Genomic DNA, 25,122 nt, shown 5'->3' on the forward strand with positions numbered 1-25,122 from the left:
CCCTGGCTGGCGGAGAGCTGGGATCAGACAGCCACCGCTGCAGCCCCTTCCTCAGCTGCCTGCGGGGACTACAGCAAAGCTCTCACTGCCTTTATTTCAACCACTCCATCAGAAAAAAAAAAAAAAGGAAAAAAAAGGAAAAAGCAACTGAAGCAACTGCCCATAGTCAATACCAGTGCTACCATCTGTCACTCACCGCTGCGGTATTCGGGGCCGTTGCTGGAGTGCTGTGTTTTGTTAGACATGTACAGTGCGGTGGGACGCAGTGGAAAGGCAGGTCCGAGGCCACCACACGAGGCAGAGGGTGGGAATGCCAGCCGGGGCCCAAAGGGCTCGTGCGAGGGTAATCGTGCGCTCGGCAATTAGCTGTGTCATCTCACTACCAGCTCTGACATCTTCACCGCTAAATGCTGTTAGAGGCGGGTTTGATTTCTGCATTAACGTTTTACAGCGGACCATGATTTTTTTTTCACTGAGAGCCTGCAGCCAGGCTGGAGGCCATGGGTACGGAGCCCAGAAGTCGCAAAGAAGAAACTCCAGCTGCTGCAAGAGCGTGTATCACTCTGCCTCCCATAATCTAGATAAACGCAACTTAAAACCCAGCTCATTTCCCTCAATGTTCTTGCACACGTATTCTACACAAATATCCCTGCTAGGTCTCAAGAGATGGAGGAGGAGGGAAAAAGCAGAAAGGACAGAGCCACTTGAACCTGTTCTCGTTGCTCAGCCTAAGAGCAATTCCAGCTTTGCAGCTCGCCCTGCAGAAGACAATAGGGTCTGTGTTGTGTTCAGGAAGGAAGCACCTGGGCCAGGTCATCAAAGCTGCTCGTTCATTAGGAGGTCGCTGGCTGGACTGAGCTCTCCCAACTCCGCTTTCATCCTCTCGCCTTCTGTTAACTCCCAAACCTCCCACCACGGACTGTTCCACACCGGGGCCTCTCCCGAGTGGGTCCTGCAGGCACCAGACGCCCTTCTCGGGAGGCGTGGATGCGGACATCAGCGTCCTCCATCCTCGCTGGAGAAGACACAAACAGAAACAGCCAGCTTGATCCACCTAAGCTCACAGTAAACCCCGGCACGTTTGGGGCCCCAGCAATGGTCCCTGGCCACAGACCCAGGCGTCAGGTCCGGCATCCCTGGAGGAGCCTTTCCCTGTTCCCTGCTTTCCCAGCCCCCACGAGCCGCCCTTCTGCAGCTCAGCAGTTTTACTTCCTCAAACACTGCACTAAACCAAACGACACGAGGTAAAATAGAAGAGGGGAGGGTAGGGAACCATTCATGGAGGTGCCCACAGATGTCCTGACAGCAGGACCCACTTCCAGCAGCAGCTGGGGCCAGACACTTCGAGCAGACAGAAGAGGGAAGACCTGAACCCCCCTGAAGCCACCGTTACAGGATCCCCACACCCAAACCCAGTAAACAAAATGACACTGGATCAGCATTAAGCAAGACATCGCTTAAAAAAGACCACGAATGAAGATCTGCGTACCCTCCCAACCCCTTCAAGGCTCTTGGTCCCGGCTTCAGCAATGTCCTGGGGAACAAGTTCCCAGAGCTCCCTGTATGTTCATGGAGGTTTTTTTTCCCCAAAAGCAGTACTGAAAATTAAACACAACAAACCCAACAAAGCTCTCCGAGCTCTGTCGGGAACCACCAGCACTTGTGCTGTCTCTACATCTCCTGTAGAGCAATCACAAGGATGTGCTTTGCCCCCTCTCCCTTGCACCCTGACTTTCCTCTCCTGCCCAGCTCTCCTGGAGGAGAAAGAATCACTGCTCCCCAATTATTCCCAACATTTCCTTATTTCTACTGCATCATCTTTGAGATATGCACTAAACAACCCAGGTGAAACCACCCCACAGATCATCTTCCACCCTGTGCCCCACCAAACCAGTTATTTCCCTGGCTCTGCCCATCAGTCCCATCCCAGCCGGTTCACATCCTGCGTGATTTCCCATCCGCACGACAACCATGAATCCAGGAGCTCCTGGATGGAGCTATTTCACACCCGCCCCCGTTGCATAAAGTGGTGGCACTGGCAGGGTACTACCAGCAGCATCCACAGAGGTGACAAACCACCTCTGGACCGTCGCAGGATATGACTGTGCAAGGGATCGTATTCCCTCGCCTTTGGGGTCTAACCAAAAACCGGAGGAGCCGGGAAGAAAGTCTTCCCACTGCAAGACCAAGTCAGACCCACGCCCTGGAAAAAATCTGGGGTGGGGGGGTCCCTGCTGCTGCCCGAGCCTCACACAGCTGCTCCCCTCCAGCCCTTCTGTTTCAGCTTGCTTTAAATTTAAAACACGCTTTGATTCAAGCCAAAAGCTTTCTATGCTAAACAGAAACTGAAAGTCTTGAAGATCTGGCAAACACAGGCACTGGCAAAATTGTGTCCGTGGGGGGAAATGTCGGGGACAGGGGAACAGGGTCTATAAAGCCTGGTATTCCCGTGGAGGATGGAGCAGGGAAAGCTTGGAAACACTTAAATGGCAAAACGTGTGGAAAAAGTAAGGACGGAGAGGCCAGGATGTTTAAGGTTCATTTTTAATCCCTGCCAATGAATTTCCATTCCATGCCAAGACTGAAGTAAACCGCTTTGATCTGAAAAGGAGGAAAAAAACACATGCACAGATTCTTGGCTTCTTAAAACAATATAGATGACAAAGGAGGGAACTACGATGAAAATTAACGCAGCGCAGCTCTGCTGACAGTGACATTTTAAAATGCCCATTTCTTCCAAATAAAGAGAAATTTGGAGGGGGGTCGATTAGGAAATAATAATGACACGCATCTGCACATCACAGCACTGGGGGGCACGCATCCCTCCCTCCCTCTGATCCCCTACCAGCAGCTACCAACGCTTACACCCGTTCTCCTTTTTTACCCATTGATCAATTCCTTCGGTTTCCACGGCCGGGAGCGGGGCCTGGGGCCGTGCGGGGCTCCAGATGTGACCCGGTAGCCCCCTGTGCGGTGCCAGACCTCCCACCTCCGAGCTGGCCTCTTCTCCTATTTATACACCCGGCCCAGGGGTCCCGGTGCTCCCCTAACCATTGCCAGATGCCAGGCTGACCTCGCTCTCCATCCCGCCCCAGTCCCATCAGCTCCTGGCTCCCTCCTGACCACCCCCCGCTGCCATCGCGGGCTGGAGCGGGGATGTCCGCTCCATCGCGCTGAGGTTAACGCTATCACGATCCGCCTGAGTTCCTGACTTAGGAGCAGGACCACCACGCTGCGAGCCCAGGAAGGGTCTGCAATGCCGCTGCAGAGGATGCAATCACCCAACCCCATACGCATGAGCAAACTCTGGCACGGAGACGGCTGACTACTGGTTTAAGCATCCTCTTAGACCCCCCCCAAAAGGCAGTCTTAATGTGCGCTCCCCCCCTCCCCAAATTTTAGGAAGCAACTTGAATCCAGCAAATAAGGGGTAGGGTAGAGGCAGGGCTCGCAGCCCATCCTCACGCTTCACCCTGCCACACTGGAAAGTGCCAGACATGGAGCGAGGCCAGTTTGTTGGGAGAAGGATATGCCGTGTCCAGGGATGCTCCTCCTGATCCCCTGCGGGGAAGCTGGGAAAGCCCATCCAGAAGACGCTCTCACCTTGGTGTTAGTTATCCATAACACCAGCAAGTTTAAGATGCTCCCAGGTGAGCCTGAATTTTGTCCTACTTTCAAACCAGCATATCCACAAAGAAAAAAAACAAACCAAGAAAAATCCCAATTAATGGTCTCAGGCAGCCACCGAAAGGAGGCCTGGTGTGATGGGAGAATACCCACTGGGAGGATGCAGCTCTTGCTGGGGGCAAAGCACTGGCATAAATGCCAACCTAGTATAAATCCCAGCCCAAGAGAAGTGGCGGAGGGGTAAACTGAGGCACAGAGATTAGGCCTGGCCCATGGACACGTAATGAGTAATTAAAAAACTGGGCTGGAGATCCGGACCCTCTTCTCTGACCTGCTCTAGCCACGGGGTTGGATCCGTCCCCTTCTGTGCACCCACTGCCTCTCCACTACTTTCCCACACAGCAGGGCGCTATTTATAGAGACCTCGGCCGCTAATTATAGATCGCAGCAATCAAAACAAAAGGAGGCAAATGCTCTGCACTTGCCACTCTCTGGCTCCATCCCCTTACCCCGGCACTATTTTTGTGGCAGCTCCTACACCTCAACCGAAACCTCCCAAACTGCGCCTACACCATGGTGCCGGGCTCCTCACCCGCTGCAGCAGTGGTGGCTTCGCTGGGGACCACAGGGTGTTTTAGCAGGAGGGCTGAGACCTTGCACAGTGCAGGAGAAGATTGGAGGGTGCAGTTGCCAGCACCAGTTTGGGCATCTCCCCCTGGGAAAGCGTGCTGGGATGCAACCTCAGGGCAGGCAGCAGCCAGGGGAGGTTTTGCTCACCGTCCTGGCATGGGTCCCTCCTTGTCCCCTCGAGTAACTGAGCACGATCCCTCCCAGCCGGGCAGGGCTGTTTTCCTACAGGCTAAGGACTTTATCCTCTCTAGTTTCAAATATCCTAAAGTACCAAAGGTCTGAGCTCTTTGGGCGACTCTTCCACCTCCAAAACAAAGTCTCTGGACACATTTGCCTTGGCTTAGGTTTTTTGGCAGGCTTTAGCCTTATACTAACATGCTATGCAATGGGGAATCAGGGAACGCATCTCTCTGGAAAACCAAGGAAGCGCCACGGGACTGAGGAGCACAGAGGAGCAAACATCCCCGGACACCCACAACACAGCAGCCCATCCCCAAACCTGTCCCCAACTGCAGCTCACCCTCTTTCCTGCCTTCCCTCAACTCAATGTAAGAGCAGTTTTGCCATCCTCCAACTGCTGCGGAGAAACGTCAGCCCCTGTACGTAATCCAGCCCAGCACGGAGGTTTATCAAATGGCAGGAGCAAGCCAGCACCGAGGGGTAATCGCGGTGGTTCAGCATGGGAAGGCAACCCCGAGCTATCATACAACCTCCACATCCACCCGTGGCTGGGAGGGAGGAATTTCTGCACGTCTGAGCAGGCTCAGCTTAGCCAGGGCTCGGCAGAGCCGGGAACGGCCGTTGGCACGCTCCCCGCGGAGGGGAAGGGGGTGCACTCCGCTTGGCGTTCCCAGTGGCCGGGCAGGCTCTGGGTGCCGGCACGAGGCTGGGGCTGCTGGCAGGAATGGCACCCAGTGCGGAAGGAGACCCCAGGGAGCGAGTCTGGCGGCTCAGCCTGGGTCTGAGAGGATGGAGGCCTGTGCGTGTCCTCCCCATTGCAGCCATCGTGCAGAACTGGTTTGGGTTTTCAGAGTGAAACTATGGCAGAGAAAGGACAGACAGATGGAAGGATGGACATACAGAAAGAAGGCAGCAGAGCAGGAGCACAGACTCGGGATCAGCTCGAGGACACCCGTGGGCACGTCTCAGGAGGGAGCTGGATGCCAGCGGGGCAGCTGGTGCCTGCTTGTCCCACCTTCTGCTAAGGTATTTCCGTGCCCAAAATGCTCCGATCCGACACCAAACTCGACCCACCCCACAGCAAAAGGCTCTTGTGCCCAAGGCTGACCCGTCCCATGGCCTCTGTGTACTGCAGCACCAACATCCTTGGGGACCCACTGAGGTCTCCCCAGCTCATGGCTGGGCTTCAAGCCACCCCTCCACACCCTGCTGCTCTCCAGCCCTCCGGGAGCGAGATGCAGGGTCTCCCTGGCCAGGCACTGGAGCATCTCTGCCACCACTGCCAGCCCAGGGCTCCCCTCCCGCTTTTAATAAGCGCAGAAATTGCCAAACCCACAAAATTAATGTCTAACAGGTTCACGGCAGAGCAATTCAATCCCCGCCTGCAACTGCCTGGGAGGTCTCCGGCCAGCTGCCGGCCGGCTCCCGGCACGCTGTGCCGGCTGCCCCCATGCCGAGGCCCCCATGGAACCCTCACCCGTCTCCCAGGGGGGACGACTCAGGGTAGATCATCCCTGCATGGGCTGCAAAGTGGATCCCCCATGCAAAAAACAGTGTCCCCGCTTTGCGTGGGAGAGGCAGCTCCTGGGCAAAGCCCCGGCCCTGTTACTCCTCCCTGGCCCGGGGAGGTGGTGGGGACACGGCGAGGAGCTGGCACAGCCAGCGGGGTGGAGAGCTGCAGGCAGGGAGCAGGCGAGCACCTCGGTGGAGAAACCAGTGTCCCCCAGCAACCCCAGCCAGCAATGTCCAAGGTGTGGTGGGCACAGGGCCGGGTCCCCACATCCCCCACGGGGCCATGCCTGCTGAGAGCCTGACCTGAGTGCCACCAGTCCCCTCCAGTGACTCCCAACACTCAGCCGTCACAGCCTGAGGCTGTGGGACAGTGACAGCGGGTCCCAAACCCACCGGAGCCATGGCACCTTCTGAGCCATGCTCTGGCCCTGTCCAGGCAGGAAAGCTGCACTGCAGCTGAGCCCCGATGTGCTCAATACACTGCACCAAGCTGCTCCCCACAGGTCCCCCCCCCATCGTGCAGACCAGCCGAGGGATAACACCTGCGCGGGCACTTGGTTCCGACATAAGGGTGCTTGCTGTGAGCTTGGTGGCACTGGGACCAGGGTCCTGCTGGAGCAGAAACTTGCACTGCAATGGGCACAGGTCACCCCTGGGGACCAGCAGAAAAGCTTTGCAGGAGTTACCTGACCCCCTGTAAACACAGCCTCCTGGCACACGGGGAGCGAGGCCGGCTCTGCCGCCGGGAACAGGGCGAGCGCACGGCAGGATGCTGGAGGGGGGCCCCGGTCCCACCAGCAGAGCTGTGCCGGCGCCCAATGCAGAGGGGTCAGGGACTAGAGATTTGGAAGAAAAACAACTTCCCCCAAGGTCAAGTGGAGGACATGCCACAGGACACGTTCCCACATCTAGAAGATGGTCCCTGTCTGTCCTTCCTCAGCCCCCCAGCCCTGCTCCTCTGGGTGCTGAGCAGCAACAAAAAACCCCCGTTTCCTCCTGCTCGGGGGCTTTTCGTCCTGCCCCAGCATGGCCAGCGTGGCAGCGGATGCTCGGTGCTGCGGGCTGGAAGGGGCTGGGGGAGGCTGTGCCCAACTACGGCCGGGCGACACCTTTAGCAGAGCCAGTGCAAACAGCAGCACGGATCCCACACAGTGCTGTGCTCTGCAGAAAGGTCGGGAGGGTATTTTTACACCATGTGTCAGACCCCAATGAGGAAGAGGGAGCTGCGACCATCTCCTTCACCTATGGCCATGGTGAGGCCAGACCGAGCCCTCCTGTGGGACCCACTGCACCATGAAGGGCCATGGTGGCAGTGAGTCCCAGTGTCCCATCCCGGCGGTGCTTTGCTGGGTCAGAGCCATCCCAGAGGGCACGCAGGGCTGGAGGGGTGCAGGGACAGGGCAGCGGCTGAGGAGGGGTCCAGCCTGGGACCACCGTGGGTCAACCCATGCTGCACATGTGCATGCTCCCTTTGGTTTTTTTCCCCACTTTTACCCTTCTGAAGGGGAAAAAGCCCAAGAGGTGCCTGGAGAACTGCAGGATGCTTCTCCCATCCTTCACGTGCTCTCTGGCAACAGTCCCCCGCAGCGCAGGGCTGCCGGGGGGATGAGGAGCGGTGCCACGAGATCTGGAGAGCAGGGCAGGGCGCTGGGGCACTGCCCATCTGCTCCGGCCCAGAGGCAGCAGTGCCTAGGGCAGGTCAACCCCTCCGAGATGCAAAGCCAGAAAAATAAATAAATAAAATTACAAATCATGTTTCCCAATATCCTTCTACCTCTCCTCAGATCAGGGCATCTCCCCACCCCAGCCAGCCGCACACTGCTCTCCTGTCACTGTAGGACATGAAACACCAGCCCAGTGCAGAGCCAGGTTGCCGAGACACTAAAAATGTATTGAAAGTCTCCACTGCTCCTACCCGAGACATTTAAATTATTTAAGGCACTTGGATCAACCCCAAGAAAAAATACAAACAAACAAGGCATGAAACTCGAGCAATGCTCGCTGTGCTGCCTTGCCTTCCCCATCCTACAGTGCCCTCGCAGGAGGCATCGGCGGGGCACCAACACATCCCACCCTCGCAGGGAGCCTCCCTGCCATAGACGCAGGTCCCCGCGTGTCCCCACATGTCCCAGCCCCACATGTGTGCACATATGCTGCCCCGCATCACGGTGCGCCCCGGTTCATGAGCCTCCCGCTGAGGCAGATCCCAGCGTGCGGGTGCCTGCCATGCCGTGCCAGCACGCTCAGCCTTGGGCACCCTCCCATGGGCTTTCTGTAGCCAGGAGGATAAACTGGCAGCCCCAGGCAGTCACGGCAGGGCTGACCCCGCTGGGTTTATCAGTCCTACTTTGCAACTCACAGCAGACGGGTCTCCCTTCTTCTCGTCTCCCCACTCTGTTTTCCCGAGGGGAGCAGTGCTGGCAGCGTGCCGCAGCTCTGGGGTGGGCAAGCAGTAGGAAGGTGTTCCAGCTGACCTACTTTCCACAGGCACCACTAGGCAGAGCCTCCTCCCCAGGCACTGCCGAGGTGATTCACTGCCACCAAACCCCGGCTGGAACAGGGCAGGGCAGAAAGGATTGGGGGGAACCCTGGGGACCCCACCAGCACATGATCTGTCAGCAACAGATCAGCGCCAAGCTGGGTGGGACCCACACGCCTTCTAAACACCCATCATCCTCCATTGACCGTCCACCAAGCTCCCACGCAAACCCAGCCTGGCAGTAAGTCAAACCCAGAGAGCAAAACTCTTCACCGGGCGGAGAATTCCCCACAGCATACCAGGAGCATTGCCAGAGGCTCCTCTGAGGGCAGCAGAGGTGGCCCTGGCCGATGCCCACAGCCTGAACATGGCCACGCGACTCTGCTGGGCAGCACTTACCATCTCGTCGAGGGCGTAGCGCAGCAGCCCGTGCTCGTAGAGGATGAAGAACCGACGCTGCCATTTCTGCAAGAGAAGGGTGACAGGGCGTCACGCTAGATATCCCCCAGCAGTGCATCAGCTGGATTTGGACGGTGGCTGCACCTCCAGGAGCGGCACTGCCTAGGCGGTCCTGCCTCCCCCGGGGCACCACGCTGGCACTGCTGCTTCTGCAGCCACACAGCAAACCAGATTGGAGAACTGATCTGACTGGAAAACTGCCCTGTTTTTTTGTGTGCCATGTTGTTTTCAGCCAAGAGCAAAAACTGGTTGAGCAGGCTGAAATAAAAAAGGTCCTAGATTCATAGCCCCAGTGCAGCAATTCTTATCTCACTTTTCTCAGCCCTTCGGGCAAAGTCCAAGGTGCTCAGGGACAAGCAAAACTACAGAGGACCCTGTGGACCTCCGTATGCCTCAGCTTAGCAGGCAGCCTCCACTCAAGGGGGTACCCAAGTCCCATGTCCCCGCAACGTTGGGCCAGCAAGCCTGCAACGAGCTGTGATTCCAAATGATGACCCATATACCCCAGGCTGAACTCAGAACCCAATTCTTGTTCACTTGGGAGAGATTTTTTTCTTACTAGCAGCTCTGAGAGCATTTTGGCTGCATGACAGAGGGTTCATGGACCATTGCCATTCCTCCCACACACAAGACAGCCCTGTCCTGGCGGCCTCAGCAGCAAGCTCCCTGGAAGAACAGCACGGGGACAGACTGGGAGTCCTCATCACAAAGCCAGCGGCGAAAGGACATCAGCCTGGCCACATCCTTCTGGGCCTTACACCCCCCAGGAAAGTGGGGGATGCTCTGACCCAACATGATGCGGCTGTTTCTGCAAGGCACGAGCAAACCCCTTTGGGCAGAAGCTGAGTGTGCCCCGCTCTGTCTGCGGGTCTCTGCTGCCAACGCACTCGGCTTCAGAACTCCGCAGGTTTATAGCAAACAGGAATCACCTCTCAGCCCCTTCCTTGCTGCAGGACCTGCCCGACACAGGGGTATCTGCATTAGGGGATGGGATGCAGCCTTCCTCCAGGGCTCTGGGCATGCCCATGATAAGCTGCAGAAAATAAAGTAGTTGTTTCCAAGCACCAAAGGGAAACTAGGTGCATTGCTGATGGTCCCAGCATGGCTCAGAGCCGCACAGCCCACACCCTGCCAGCCTGAGAGCCTTCCCGTCCGTGTGGCATGTATCAGGCCAACCAGACCCCAACCAGCGCAGCATCGAGGCATCAAAAAGCAACAAGCAGTTGTTGCTTTACTGGCAAGCAGTAAAACTGCACAGACTGAGCCTGACCAGCACCTGCAGTGCCCCAGCCTGCTGCCCAGCACAGGAGACCTCGCATCCTGGAGAAGGCATTCGAGCCCTGCTGCAGGGAACATCTCCCGGCTTCCTGGTCTGCACAAGGGGATGGGTGCATGGAGGTGCCTGCACACTCCTGGGGCCGCAGCCACCTCTGCGGGAACAGACAGGCCCTCGCCGCTCCTCCTGCCACCCCCACCCGCGGCACAGGGAGAGGGCATCTCGGCTTCGCTTACCCGGGAGCGATGGACGGGGTTGTCAAAGTCCGTTCCTTCTGGGGCCAGCAGCAGCCAGCCACCATAAATGGGTTTGGCCTGCAAAGAAACAGCAGAGAAACACATCAGGCACAGAGGAAACCACCTCACCATGGACCAGCACCGTGGGGGATCAAGGGTTGGGAACCGCGGGAAACTGCACCAGCTCCCGGCACGAAGACAGCTGCATGAGTTCAGGCTCCTGCACGCAGGCAAACTCAGCCCTGTCAGCATGGGGAACGTGATGCTTGATGGCAGCCCGTGGTGTTATATACCCTGTGTGCAAACAGGACTGAGACGAAGACTTGAGAAGAGGTAAAACCCCAGCCACAAACACCAAACTCAGCTGCTTCTGCATGGCATCATGCCGAGAGCACCAAGGTCCCCGGTACTGCCGAGCTGCAGAGCTCATCCTCACTGACAGCTCTTCCCCCCACCACCGGCAGCATGCCTCTACTCCAAAGCAAAAACATACTCCAAAGGAGAGCTCGATGTTTTCCTTTTGTTAATTAAGAGAGGAAAAACTACCCAGCGCTGGCACTTCTCCAGCTCACAGCCGCTTCCCGTGCCGTGAACATCCAAGACCCGTTTCCCCGCAGGGGCGGCCCCTGCCAGCCCGCTCCTCCCTGCCAGCGGCTTCCAGCAGCCCACGGCCGAGCACGCAGGAAGGTCAGAGCCAGGTGGAGGGCAAACAGCTCATTCAGGCAGCCGGGAAGAGAAAGGGAAAGAATACCCGGAAAGAAATGCCTTACAGCACTGCCGTTTATCAGTGGAAAAAAAAATATCCAGGCTCTTTCCACCGGTGGTTTGGGCGCAGAAGTGGCCGCACGAAGCAGACACACGCCACAGTGAGTGCTGGGATGGGGATGGGCGCTGGGCACGTCCTCCCCTGCAAAGTCCTATGGGCACCTCTCCTGCTGCCTGTCAAGCTGCAAACTATTAGCCAACCCCATTCCTGGCAAGGGCTGGGGCCAAATCCTGGTGCAAGAGTGGTGAGGCATTGCCACACCAGTGAGGCGGCTCCGCGGAGGTGCTGGGACAGGCCAGGAGGGAGGAAGCCCAGGGCAGATCCAGCTTCAGGAGCCCCTCGGTCTCGGGACGCTGCGCTGTGCATGCCCAGCCCCAGCCCAGCCTGGGCACACAGCGACAAGGACACACGTTCCCAGCCCCTCTCGAAATTATTTCATGAATCTTGTTGCTTTCATTCTTTTAACTTTTTTTTTTTTATTTCCTTAAAACTTAAAACTGTTTCCAATTCGGTACCTCCCCTAGATTCCTCCTGCCAGTTTCTGTGGTTTTGTAATGTTAAAAAAAAAGTTTCCCCTCTGGAAAAATCCCTGCAAACAATAGAAGAAACTGCCTATGCACCAAAAACTGTCAAATGCATGAAGCACTGAGTAAGCAAACTGGAAACAAGCCGGAGGAGCCCTTTTACTGTTTATAAAGTGAAAAGAAATAACAAAATCTCTTATCCCCCCCCCCCCCAACATGACATATTAGCTCTAGGTGTTGCTCTCCCAGCAGCTGGGAAAACATGATTCGAGAAGACCTTCCTTCCTTCCCCCTCTTTTTAAAGGGGATTAAAACCAATGAAAATGGAGCGCTGGGAGTGGGATCCAATCTTGGAGTTGCTTCCCTCCTTCCCAGGGACCCGGGGCACCCCTGCACCCGCCTGTTCCCACAACCAGCACGAGCCTCACCCACAGCGGGGGCCTCGCTGGCGCAGAAGGGCACCCCGCAGGCACCACAGCCCTCCCCGGGTTCGGTGAGGAGCCCCTTGGCCCCCGCCACCCCAGCCCACTCACCTGGGTGCTGGCACCCTGCTCGCCCGTGGCCCCCATGCCGCCCCCCAGCCGACACGGCACCCGCTCCGCACCCGGCCCTGTGCCGCCCACGCTGCCAGCGCCCGGCAGGATGAGCCGCGCTCCGCCACTCCCCCGGCGCGCCCCGCCGGCAGCCCGCCCCGCGCCCCCACCCAAAGGCACCTGTGACACATCCGTGCCCACGCGAGGGGAGGACTTTGGAGCGGGGGCTCCGGCGCTCCCCGCCATGCTGGGATGTGGCCGCAGCCACCCGCGTGGCCTGAGCAGGGCCGCTTGCAACGGCCTTTCCCAAATTTCTCTGCAGTTTTACAGGGGGAAAAGGAAAATTGCAAATAACTAACTAAAGACGACCCACCAGAGAGCTGGGAAGTGCCTTCGACAGGTCACTGTGGCAGGGAAGGGGGGTCCCCAAACTCCCACGAGAGGCACTCGCGGTGAGCCCTGAGGAACCGGCTCCGGTGCTTGAGAAGATACCGCGAGTCGCCTCCACCGCCCAGGAACAAGGAAGAGGATGACAGCGAAGGCAGGATGCGGCGACCCCAACGCTTGGCAGCGCCACGCCAAGCCAGCACCCCGAGGAGCCCTTACAGGCCATGCTATGGGCAGCCGAGCTGCTTGCAGGGCTCAGCCCTCCTCTGTCCCCCAATTTCTCCCCCCGTGCCCTAGCACAGCCCCTGGGCACAGCCAAGCGCTCAACCCAGCAAAGCCCCACGAGCAAAATCTCTCCCCGACACAAGGCACAGCACTGCAGCCCTCCTGGCACGACCGTCCCATGGCACCCCAAGCACCCCACTGCCCCCCAGCCGTGTCCAGCCCCACATAGCCCCCAGTGTGGCAGGCAGCAGGCAAGTCCGAGTGCCATACCAGGGATGAAGTAACCGTGAAACCCAAACAGGGGACACCATCACCAGGGTCGGCAGCGAGCAGCCTGAACCCAGTATTACAGGCGCAAAGCCCTGCCCTACCTCAGCTTGGCTCACACCCCTCAGCTGACATTATTTTGCCCCCAACCACTCCAATTTTGGCTCAACTGACCATATATAAAACACCAAGCACCTGAAATACATACCCTTAACATAGAGCACACTCATTTCTTTACCGGCGTCACAAAAACACACCAGTGGGCTATACTTATTTCGGCAGAAGCATCCGATTTCAGATATTGAAACCAAAATAGCTGAAAGGTATGAATTAGAGCCAGCCGGCGTGGGCAGCCTGGTTCCACCCGCCAACAGATGAACATGCAGCAGTGCTTTTTAAAGCCAAACCAAAACAAGCGATTGCTAAAACCAAGCAAATGCCCAGAGAGGTACAAGCCTAAATAAAACGGATATGAACTAGCGCACGAAGTGTCTGAAATAAACCTATCACACCTGCATTGCAATGGCCCTGCTGAAGCGAGGTTTAAAATAAACTTGCTCGACGCTGCTGCGGGAGGCAGGTCCAGGGGAGTGTTACCGCACCAGGATGGAGCTGGAGCTGCACGTCGCTTCACACCAGCTCTGCTTCCTCCGGAGAGCTCAGTAAGAGGAGGAAAATGCAACGCCCAGCACTGAGCAAGAGCTCAGAACAAAAACTTTCCCCGTCCAAGCAGATCTGTCCAACCTCACGTTAAGGGACGGTGTCAGAGCAACCCCAGGGTTCCCAGGATGCCACACAGAGCCCCGTCCGCCTCCCGCGAGCTCCGGTGATGTCCGAAGGGCAGCTCTGGGTGGTTTCCCCGCAGGTAGCAGCCACACGGGATGCTCGGGTGCTGGGCAGCTTTTCTTTTATCCAGACGGTACCTGGCTGAAGGGTGAGCCACAAAACGACGTGGAAAGCAGAGTGGAGGGCAGCTGCTGGCAGTGCGGTGCATCCACATCTGGGGTGGGGTGGGGTGACGCTCGCAGGGCGGGCAGGAAGAGGAAAGCCGGTTCCTCCGGCATGGCTCGTGGTGACGAAGCCAACCACCCGCCACGACCTCGGCCGGGAGGTGCCAAAGCCACCGCCTCACCACTCTGGGAGAGATCTGCAGGCACCTCGCCACCCAAAAAAAGTGATATAGCCACAGTGCCTTCCAGGGACACCACCGCAAGGGAGGTGCGGCCGGGTTGGAGCCCCACAGTGCTCGGTTCCGTTCTGCCCCGTGGGACCAGCGGAGGCTGACTCAGGCAGAAACAGCCCTGCGTCACCACTCCGCTTCCTGTCGCACCTCTGGGAACGCCCAGGTATCCCATCCCGCCTTTGATCCCGCCCGGCCCTGCTTAGCTTGACGGCCAGCCACAGGAGCTGTGCTGCGGGTGCTCCGCAGCCCCTCACCTGCCTCTCGGGTCGCTGCCCCGGCCACTGCATCCATCCCCTCGGCCTGCAGGTCTGCACTGCATCAAGGGGGAGGATGCTGCCTCCAGCCCAGCGTGGCGCTGGCAGCACGGCGGGTGGGAGGAAGCGGAGAAGGAAGCGGCCCCAGCTTGGTTTACACGAAGCTGTCAAGCTGCCGCGCTGATGCTGCCCAGGCACAGACAAACCACCCCACCCCAACCAGCTCCACCAGCACCAGGAACGAGATTCCCAGCAGCTGGGAAGACTGGGCTCGAAGGTCGTGCAGAGCCACTCAGCACTTTCCAAAGCACAGGGTGATGCAGGAACCCCTGCACATCCCCAGGGCTGCAGGGCAGAGAGGGCACAGCCACCTGCTTGCAGCAGGCAGGACGGGTCACAGGAGCCTGACAGCCCACGGAGCACCACATCACAGGGCCAAAGGTGGGCTGTGACACCAGCCAGCATGCCCGATGGACAGGCTTTCACGCCAGCAGTGTTTGTCAGCGGTACCTTCCCCTCTTTCTGCCCCCATGCAAACCAGCCAGCCAAGCAGGATGCTCAGCAGCACCGAGCAGAGCCACACCGTGCCGGCAGGAGCTCATTGCACAAGGCGGAACAGGAGCGCTTTGCTGACATCCACATCTCCTCTTAGGGTCCAGACTCAGCCCCGTGGCAGAGCAACCACATCCCCACTGGAGTGCTGGGATGCCCAAGCAGGCTGAGGATGCAACCACATCCCCATTGGGGTGCTGGGATGCCCAGGCAGGCTGGGGATGCCCCCACAGCCAGTCCCCACCCACCCCAACGTGCTCCGAGGGAAGTCCGAATCCATCGCCGGGAGAGACTCCTGGCTCCGAGCGCGTGGCGGGAGGGATAATCTGTTTAGGCTGCCGGCAGACGTAATCAGCCTGTCTCGGGTGGAGGCAGGGCTTGTTTTGTTCAGGCTTGGCAACTGAGCGGGAAGGGGAAGAAAAAATGGACCATTGCAGCGGAGCTTTAACCTCTGCCTCCAACGCTGAATGCGGAGAGCCCTGTGCACTGGGGAAGCTCTGCCGGGGCTTCCAGCAGCCGTGCTAGAAAACAACAGCCCCAGCCTGACCCAGGCTGCGGGTGAACCCACGGTAACTCCCATCCCACCACGTTTATGGGTTTAGTCCCAATAATCACCAAAGAAGCCTCTCTGAAAGCAGCGCCTGCCACTCCCTGCATGCATCTCTGGGTACTCAGCAAGAGGGTCACAGCTCTCAGCTGGACCCACAGGAGACCACGGTCCCAGAGCAGAGACAGCAAGGTCACGGTCCCCTGTGTGCCAACTCCCAAACTGCTCAGGGCTCCCTGGAGGCAGGGACCAGTTTCTGGCACAGCGCAAGGGGAAAGTCACCACAAACACTATGGTTGCAACCTCAAAAGAGGAAATCTAGGTGGTTTCAGCTTCGCTCTGCTCTCGGTTTTGCACACCTTGGAGCCTGAGAGAACATCGCTGATGGGTGAGTCGGAGCAGCCGTCACCTGGGAGGAACGGGGAAGGTGACACAGTGTTTGAGGCGGGAATGGGATGCGATACCCAAGCAGGCTTTCCTGCCCACAGCATGGCTTCTAGGAACTGAGAGACAGGCATCGCTTAACATGTGGCACGGTCCCAGCAGGATGCCACATGGACCGCTGGAGCCCCGCGACCCCGGCCGGCGGGAGGCTCTGCAAACACTGCTGTGCAAACCCGCGCTCCAGCAGCAATCCCAAGGGCCGGAGACATAGCCCAGCCTCGGCGGTTAAGCCGCTTACATCTCTGCTTCCCTGCCCGTACAGTATTTCCCCTCTGCTGTATGTCACTTGGCGACGGGCAGCGGAGCGGGGCCAAACCCCAGCGCGGGAGGCTGCTGTGCTGCCAGTGCACCAGTCCGCAACCGCTCCCGGTGTGAAAGCATTCTCCATCCCCCAGCTCTGCATCCAGGCAGCCACTCGCTGCCCCCGGGTTGGGTCCAAGCTCAGTTTTCTCCAGCCCGAGACCCCGGCAGCTCCTGGGGGCAGCCCTGGACGCGTGGGGACAGCCCCCTCTCCATCCACCTCCCAGTCTCCCGCAAAAACACCTTTGCGCAGCACTGGTGTGGGTATGAGCCGGCTGCTGCCGAAGCTGCAAATCGCCCAGGCCAGGTTTTCACCACCAACACATCTCACCGTGCAGGAAGAAGCCACACCAGACCAGACCGACCGGACCTGGGGCGTGAGGAGCACGAGGCGCCGCTGCCGCGGGGCGGCTGGCAGGCACCTCGCGTGGCACACCGGCAGCCCCGACCCAGCCACGGGCAAACCCAAAAAAAAAAGAGCTGCCCGGGCAGTTTGCCGCGTGGGCAGCGGGAATGACCGGCCGACCGGAGGAACAGGAAGGGGAAAGGTTGAATTCACTCTTCGTGCAAACAGCCGGTCTCCTTCTGCAAACACCCTGGCCCTGGCCCCAGGGCTGCGCTCGGGTCCCAGGGCTTGGGCAGCCGGAGCAAGAGCTGGAAAAGGCCGGCTGCAGCGTGCATGGGCAATTTGTCAAGTGGCAGCAAAATGGAAGTGGGAAGGAACGGGCTTTGCGATCCCAGCTCCCCCTCCTCGAGCAGCCCCGAAGCCCGGCGTGCCCCACAGCGAGCAGGCGTATCTAACCACCTCCCACGACGGGGCTTCCTCAGTGCCTGGGAGAAGCTGCAACTTCTCTCCAGAGTGCTGGAGAGGGGATTTATCACTTCCTCGGGTGCCAGAGCAGATAAGGTGCGGCGCCATGCAAAAAAACAGCAGCAAATAAGTGTGCAAAGGGGACAGCACCCAAAGGCACCGCCGTACCCCTTCCCTTGGGCCACGCAGAGGATTAAATGCACCCAAAGGCAACCCTGGCACCCAACCTGACATCCCCCCCCGAACACCCGCTGCCTGCACGCCACTCCCCAAGGGTGGGATGCTGCCTGTGGGGGACAGCGACCACAACCCTGCCCGCCCCAGCTCCTCCGGCCGTGCCCCCCAAGTCCCTGCCTGCTGCAGCCGCTGACGGAGGCAGGTTTGACATTTGCAGAGAATCTCCCCCTGTTCAGTCCTAATAATTAGTCGAGTACAGGCAGATTTTTGCAGCATGATACAAGCAGCTGGGAGCAGAGAATGCAAACACAGGGCTGCTTTCCAGGAAAAGAGGGGGCTTTTCCTCCCCCCCCAGGGAGCAAGGGGTGGAAGCAAACGCATGCCCGGGACATGATCCCATCCCTCACCCTGCCGCCCTTTGGACAATGCACAGAGCCAGGAAAAAGACCCTGGCCCAGGTCATCGCAACAAGACCCTGGCCCAGAGCAAAACCAAGCCTGTGACCCAACGCTGACATTCTCCGGCCTCGGGGCTGCTGGTGGCTGGCTGTTCGGCATCCAGAACAGTAGGAAAGTGATAACGTCCAAAGGAGGAGAGATGGAAATAACCCCCCCGCCACCACTGGGCAGGGGTGTCACGGGCTGGGGCGGGAGGAGTCAGTGGGAAAAGTTTGCAAGTTCTATTTTCTAACTGGGTGGTCCCTCTGGGCATCCATGCCACAGTCTCAAAAAAAAAGAAAAAAAAAAGAAAAAAGGCACTGGTAGCTGGAAAGACGTCCTCAAATTCCTCTATCTGTGCCAGTCCCCATGCCCTGAGAGCGCACACGCATGGAGAAAATTAAAAGCAACTGCTTTACACTCTGCTCTTCTTCCAATTCAGGCCAAGCGTAATTTTGAGGTTAATTCCCAGCCTGTTCCCGTTGGGGCGGGGGGTGGTGTTCATCTTCCTTACCAACCAAAGGCATGTGCGTGCAGGCACGGCTCGGTCCGGGGCAGTCAGCATGGACAGCAGGAACCCCACGGGGACACCCACACGGCTCTGCAGAGCCCTGGGTGGCCTTCTTGGGAAGAGGGTCCCACCAGCCAGGCCGGCTTTGTCCTGGAGATGGAAGAGGGTCCCCGGGAACTCTCCATCCTCCTGGGGCAGGCTCTGGGAAGCTGACCTCCGCACAAGGTTTGCAGGAGTTTAAAGGGGACCGTGCGGTGCCGGTGCAAGCACGCCTTGCCAGGAAAGAGGGAATTCCCACGAAAAGGGAATTTCTCCCTTGCTGGGAACAGGGCAGGACCAGGGGAGCTGGAGATGGGTAGGTGGAGCAGCCAGGACAGAGCCATCAACAGCACCATGTCTGCCAGGGACTGCGGGCCTGATCCTGGCACTGCACAGGATCACAGGGCTCTGAGAACCCACGTCAGGGCTCAGGTTCATTGGGGCAGACCCACAGCAACTGATTTTCCCAAGGGAGGAGCAGATGCAGTGACTGACCCAGTTTTTTCCATGCCATGCGGGTATACCAGAAGGTCAAACACAGGTTGGAGGGGGGTCAAGGACACGTCACCTCCCACCTGCAGCCCTGGTCAGGGGGGATGGCCAAGGCTCCAAGGGGTGGTGGGACCACACGTAGCCACCCCAGATCACACCAACCCCCGGCCGGCAGCACAGCGGCGGACAAAAACAACTCGTGAACGCAGCGCTCCCGGGATTAGGGACTTAGCATCCACGCAGCCCTTTGAAGTTGGAAGCGCTAAGTCTGATTATTATTAGAGAGCTCCAGCTCATTAATCCTGATGTTTGGGGCTGGATTCCCCCCCTTCCCAGCCCCATTCCTAATTCAGTTCCCAAGTACAACGGGAATCCACTACTACCGCTAAATATTTGTGACGCTTTGCAAACGCTTGCCGGTCTCTGCCCCAAGCAGCTCCAGCGCCCCGGAGCACCCCGGGAAGCAGGAGGGGCAGCTCCTAACACCCACACAGGTATTTTTATATAATAAAAATCCAAAAGAGACACGAGTGCGTAAGTGTGAAGTACCTTCACCTTTTCTGCAAGCCAAGTAGAAAGGTCAGATGACTCCAAAGGACTTTTCTAGCCTGACTCTAGGTAATCACCAACATGGTCCCTGTCCATGGGGTGAGCGGGACACGCTGAGCACAGAGCCCCCACGCTGCAATCTGGGATCCCCCCTACCCAAACCAAGCTTAAAAAAAAAAAAATAGATTAAAAAGGCAAAAAAATTCAGAGCTGTTAAATGAACCGTTATTCCTGGGTGTGCTTCGGAGCGTGCACACCCCCACATCCAGCCGGGCTCCTCGCTGCAGCACGGAGCCTCCTCCTCCGACAAGGGGCACGAGTTCGGAGGGGAGGTGGGCAGGGTGGCGGGGAAGCGCTGCGCCGGCCGCGGCCGGGGGCTCCTCGGCACGGGGGGCTGCGCGGTGAGGCGGGAGGGTGCGTGCGTGCATCACACGCTACCAGAGCCACCATCTTATCTGGGAAGCAGGATTACTTCACCCCAGCTGCAAGGGAGAAGCTGAGCAGGATTGCGCCGTTTTCCCAACCGGAGCCCCTGCGTGGGGCCTGGATCCGGCCACGGGGCCGACCCCATCCCCACGGGAGCCGGCCGCGGTGGCAGCCCCCCTGGGCCACCCCGACGGGAACAAAGCAAACGAGGGGCTGCCCGAAACACGGCTCTGGGCCCTGGGTCCCCAGGGAGGGTGGCGGGCCCCCCGCGGCAGGGGCAGGCAGGCACTCTGGGGGACAGCATGCAATGCTCTGAACCCCCCCCAATAAAAATAAAAAAGCATTGCACCCAGGAGGCAGCAAAACCCCAGGGGGGGCAGCGGGAAGCGGCCGGCCGCGAGTGGGGGGCTCTTCCCGAGCCCCCTCCGGGATGGCTCCTTTGTCTGGGCACAGCCGCGACGCTCCCCGCCGCCCGCCCCTTCCCGCACACACCACGGCATTTTTTCCAGTTACATTTTTTCCATATTAGCCCTCAGATTTCATTATACCCCCCCCGCCCGCCCCCCCAGCGAGCGCAGCAATATGTCTGATCTCATTGCCATAATAGGATCGGGAGCGGGGATGTCAGCCCCGGCCCAGAAAGGTGCGGGAGGAGGGAGAGCGGCCCTGCTCCCCCCACCCCAACACCGCGGAAGGGCCCCCACACCCCCAAATCCCCCTGCCACGGGTGCGCAGGCCTCCGGGCCTGCGTCAGGCCCGGGAGGAAGAGGAGGAGGAGGAAGACCTAGCCCTGGCAGCCCCCCAGCCTGCCAGCGCTGGGCCCTCGCCGGGAAGGGGCAGGGGTCGGCTTCCCGTCCCCCCGGGAAAAGCCGGGGGCTGTAGGGTTGGGGAGCCACGTCCGGCGTGTCCAGGAGGGAATGTTTTGTTTGCAGCTGAGTTCTTCCCAGGACTTTCGGGATCTTCCAACGGAGCCCATGGGATCCCCCCCACCTGCTGCCATGCACCCCAAGAGGGTCTGGGGTGACCCCAAGCGCAGGTGCTGGTCCCCAAACGGCCTCAGGAAAGGGGTGAGGCCCCAGGGGAGGGGGCTCTGGGGTGGGCCATGGCCTAAGGGACCAGCGGGCACTGTGGGGATGCTGGGTGCCCTGTGGGACACCTGGGTGTCTGTGGGGTCAGCAGGCACCCCATGGGATTGCTGGATACCCCACAGGACCAGAGAGCACCCATGGGGGTCCTGAACATCCCATGGGATTCACGGACACCTGTGCTATCCGTGGGGTCAGCAGGCACCCCATGGGACCACGCACCACCCACGGGACCACGCACCACCCACGGGACCCTATGATACCTATGTGACCAACAGGCACCCCATGGGACCCGCGGAGATCCCACGGGAACCCGTGCGAACCAAGGGGACAGCGGGCACCTACGGGACCTTGTGCTATCCATGGGACCCTAGGACATCCATGGGACCCTACGCTATCCATGGGATCCTGAGCTATCCATGGGGCCACCTAAGCCACCCAGTGCACCCCAAGGTACCCGTGGGGCCATCAGGCACCCATGGGGCTCTACACCGTCCAAAGGACCCCGGGCTACCCAGGGGGCCAGCAGACACCCCACGGGGACCCAGGGCGCCCTGAGGCCGGACGCGGGGGGGGCGGGGCGGATTCTGGGGGGAAAACGGTGGGTTTTGGGGGAAGGTCCCACCTGATTGAGGTCCTCGTCGTTGAGCAGGTGGGACTCGCGGGGCTTGAAGCAGTTCTGGCACTTGCTCTTGTTGAAGATGTTGGCCTGGAACTTCCTGCAGGGGTTGTCCTTGGCGGCCATGGCGCGCCCCGCGCCCGCTGCGCGCCCGCTCAGCGCCCCGCGGAGCGCCCGCCCGCCGCCGCGCCCATCGCCGCCCCGCGCCCGCCCTCACCGCGGCCCGCGGCCTCCGCCTGGCGCCTGCGGAGCGCGGGGGGGAGCGTCAAAATAAAAATACACCAACCAACCCAAAACCCCCCAAAATGAGATGAAATTAAAACCGGGGACGGGAGCAAACTGCAAGGCGGCCGCCTCCGCTGCGGCTCAGCGGGCGCGCATGGCCGGGCGGCGCGGAGGGGCGCGCAAGGGCCGCGGTGCCCCCGCCCTGCGGGGCTGGGCTGGGCTGGGCGGTGCCCGGCGGCGCGGCGCGGTGCGGTGCGGTGCGGTGCGGGGCCCCGCTGGCTCCCGTGCGGCGGCGGGTGCTCGGCGCTGCGGGCGCCGCTGCCGACTGCGCTGCCCGCAAAGTTTCCAGCGTCGCGGAGCCAGGCGGAAAAAGGGGGCGGGGCCGCAGCGCGAACGGACGTCCCCGCCTGCCAATGGAGGCAGGCGTCCGCCGCTAACAAAAGGCCTCCCTGGCCAATGGGATGCAAGGAGAGGGGAGGGCTCGGCGGGGCCGCCTCGGCCGTGGGGGAGGGGCGCGCTGACAGCTGGGGGCGGGGTCGCCTCGGCTCGCTCGGCTCGGCACGGCCCCCGCGGGAGGAGTTGCGTGGGGCCCCCCGCACTCTGCCTTCGGCGCGGCGCTCTGCTGCACCGCCCCGCCACGCACGGACCCCCCCCACCGTGCACAGACCCCCCCACCGTGTATTGACCCCCCCCCACCGTGCACAGACCCCCCCCACCGTGCACAGACCCCCCCACCGTGTATTGTCCCCCCCCCACCGTGCACAGACCCCCCCCACCGTGTATTGATCCCCCCCCCCCCCCCCGTGCACAGACCCCCCCCGGCCGTGCACAGACCCCCCCACCGTGTATTGACCCCCCCCACCGTGCACAGACCCCCCCCACCGTGTATTGACACCCCCCCACCGTGCACAGACCCCCCCCACCGTGTATTGACCCCCCCCACCGTGCACAGACCCCCCCCACCGTGTATTGACCCCCCCCGACCGTGCACAGACCCCCCCCCTCACCGTGCACAGACCCCCCCACCGTGTATTGGCCCCCCCCTCACCGTGCACAGACCCCCCCCTCACCGTGCACAGACCCCCCCACCGTGTATTGACACCCCACCCCACCGTGCATAGACCCCTCCACCGTGTATTGTCACCCCCCCCGTGTACTGACCCCCCCTCACCGTGCACGGCCCCCCCCCACGCACGGCCCCTCCCACGTTGTGCACCACACCCCTTGTCTCGCACAGGCCCCTTCATGCACTGACCCAGGTGTGGGGACCCCTGTGCCATGCACCGACACCCCCCCCATGCATGAACCCCCCCACCCCAGTGCGCAGACCCCCTGCACCACACGCGGAGCCCCGCGTTGTGCACAGCCCCCCATGCCCAGCTCCCCCACATAGCGCAGTCACCCCCCACCGCACAGTCCCTCCTGGCCGCCGAGCAGTGGGGACGCTCGGTGCGACGTGGGGGGTTTGCACCCCCACAGCCCGCCCCATGCAGAGGGGTGTCCCGGGGTGCAGCCCCCCCCGGGGGCCAGCCCACACCGCTGCCGCCGTGCTCGGGCAGTGCATGGTGCCATGGCCCCACGGGTGGCACAGCCCCGGGGTGCCAAACCCCCGCAGCAGAGTCACTGCCCCCATTAACCCCAACCCCGTCCCCAACCTCGGGCACAATCCCGGTCCTGGCACGCGCGGGCACATGGCGGGTTCATCACCCGCTTGGGCACTCAAATTCAGTGGGGTGGCAATGTGGCCTCGTGCCCCAACTCTGTGACATGCAGTGCTGGGGACCCACCGGGGACGAAGCAGGGACAGGGGTGCACGTCCCACCTCAGCCGTGTCCCCCACTGTGCCACCGCCCCGGGGCCGGCGGGGAACTCCTGTTTGTCCAGTGCATTTTTATCTGGTGGAAACCGGCAACACCGGCAGGGAAATACGCCCGACCAGGCGATAAGGACCCGGCGCGAGGGCGCGGGTTTGGCCTCTGCACCTGGGGGTGGCCGAGGGACCGACCCGCGGGCACACGCCGGGTCTGGTTTTGCTCTCCCAGCCCCAATTCTGCACATCAGCCAGACAAGAGCCAGAGCAGGGACCTCGGCACCTGCGGAGCATCGCCGGAGCAAGGGAGAGGTGGGAACGCCAGCCCTGGAGGAGCGGGAGTGTAAGCGTGCCAAGTGACACCTCCAAAACGCACCCCAGCCCGGCACATCCCGCCACGCTCGGATGCCGCAGTGGCACACAGTGTCCCCCACTCACCCCAATATCCCCCGCCGGCATGGGACGGGGCCCTGCTATTAGGAACCAACACGCAGACCTTCCCGGGTTTGTCGGGACCAGGAAAAACCCGTCGGAGAAGAGGCGGCAGCGTGGTCCCCTCGCGCCCGGCGCTGCCCCGCCGTTTGATGTGGGTCCCGGCCTCGGCGGCCTCGCCGCGCCGGCTCCGCGCCGTCATCCTGGAGTAAATAAAGACCAGCACAATTGCCTTCTTCTTTATTAATTTTCGCTTCATCAAAGGCTGCTTTAATCATCTCTCTCCCTCCTGCCATCACCACTCGCAGCACGCACAGTGCCGGTGTGCCACGGATTAGGACGGGGCAGTGGAGCTGCGGGGCTGATCCCGCTCCCGCACTGGTGGCACCGCTGCATCCTCGCCCGGCCCCACGCCGGCTGCTGGGCAGCACAAGCCCACACGATGCTCCTGGGAGGTACGTGCAGGCTGAGGGGTGGCCACCGGCCCCCTCGCCATCACTGCTTTGGGTGGATTTTCTCGCCCTTCCCTTGATCCTAATGTTGTAAGAGCAGCATGGCCTTCCCCAGGGAGGGAGGATTTTCCCCTCTGGGATTTACAGACCCTGACGCCCTCACCGTGGGTCCAGGGTTCACCAGGCACATGACTCCAGAACTCCTGCTCTTCGGAGAAGGGCAGACAGTTTTCCCAACCAGTTCGTATCCTGCCCTGATTCCCCTTTCCTCTCTCCCTCCATCCCTGATATTGTGGGATTATTCCCCACCCCATCCCTTGCTGAGGACCTGGCGCGCCCTGCATCCCACAGGTCCCAAAGATGCCCAGCAATTTATTTTTTTTTCCATCAAAAAGCCCCTCTGCAGCTCCTTGAGCACCTCTGCGTGCTGTCCTTGTGGTCCCCAGCTCTCCGCCACCTCCTCGGGGCTCCCTGCGAGCCCACAGCGGCACAGCACCCGTGGCCGACATGAGATTCCTTGCACACAGCACCCGCCCATGCCCCCCGAGCGCGGCGGGTCAAGCAGGGTGACATGCCTCCAAAAGGGCTTTGGGTGGGGAGCTGGGGGAGAAGGGGATGGGGGTGACGGGTGCGTGTCCCCCCACTGATGTGCACAGGGATGGGGCAGGGACCCCAC

At 60.5% G+C, this 25,122-nt stretch overlaps 1 protein-coding gene across 1 annotated transcript in view; it reads right to left on the bottom strand.

Moving 5' to 3' along the window:
• The window catches only part of MPRIP (myosin phosphatase Rho interacting protein), an 81,080-nt gene extending 59,427 nt beyond the window's left edge, over nucleotides 1–21,653 (bottom strand). Inside the window, 3 exon segments of the mRNA XM_059826526.1 lie at nucleotides 8,828–8,893; nucleotides 10,400–10,477; nucleotides 21,534–21,653. Of these exon segments, the coding sequence (XP_059682509.1) occupies nucleotides 8,828–8,893; nucleotides 10,400–10,477; nucleotides 21,534–21,653 (264 nt within the window).
• Nucleotides 21,654–25,122: the final 3,469 nt, after the last annotated feature.

The sequence above is a fragment of the Gavia stellata genome, chromosome 18 (genome assembly GCF_030936135.1).
Source record: "Gavia stellata isolate bGavSte3 chromosome 18, bGavSte3.hap2, whole genome shotgun sequence".
NCBI classification, from domain to species: Eukaryota; Metazoa; Chordata; class Aves; order Gaviiformes; family Gaviidae; genus Gavia; species Gavia stellata.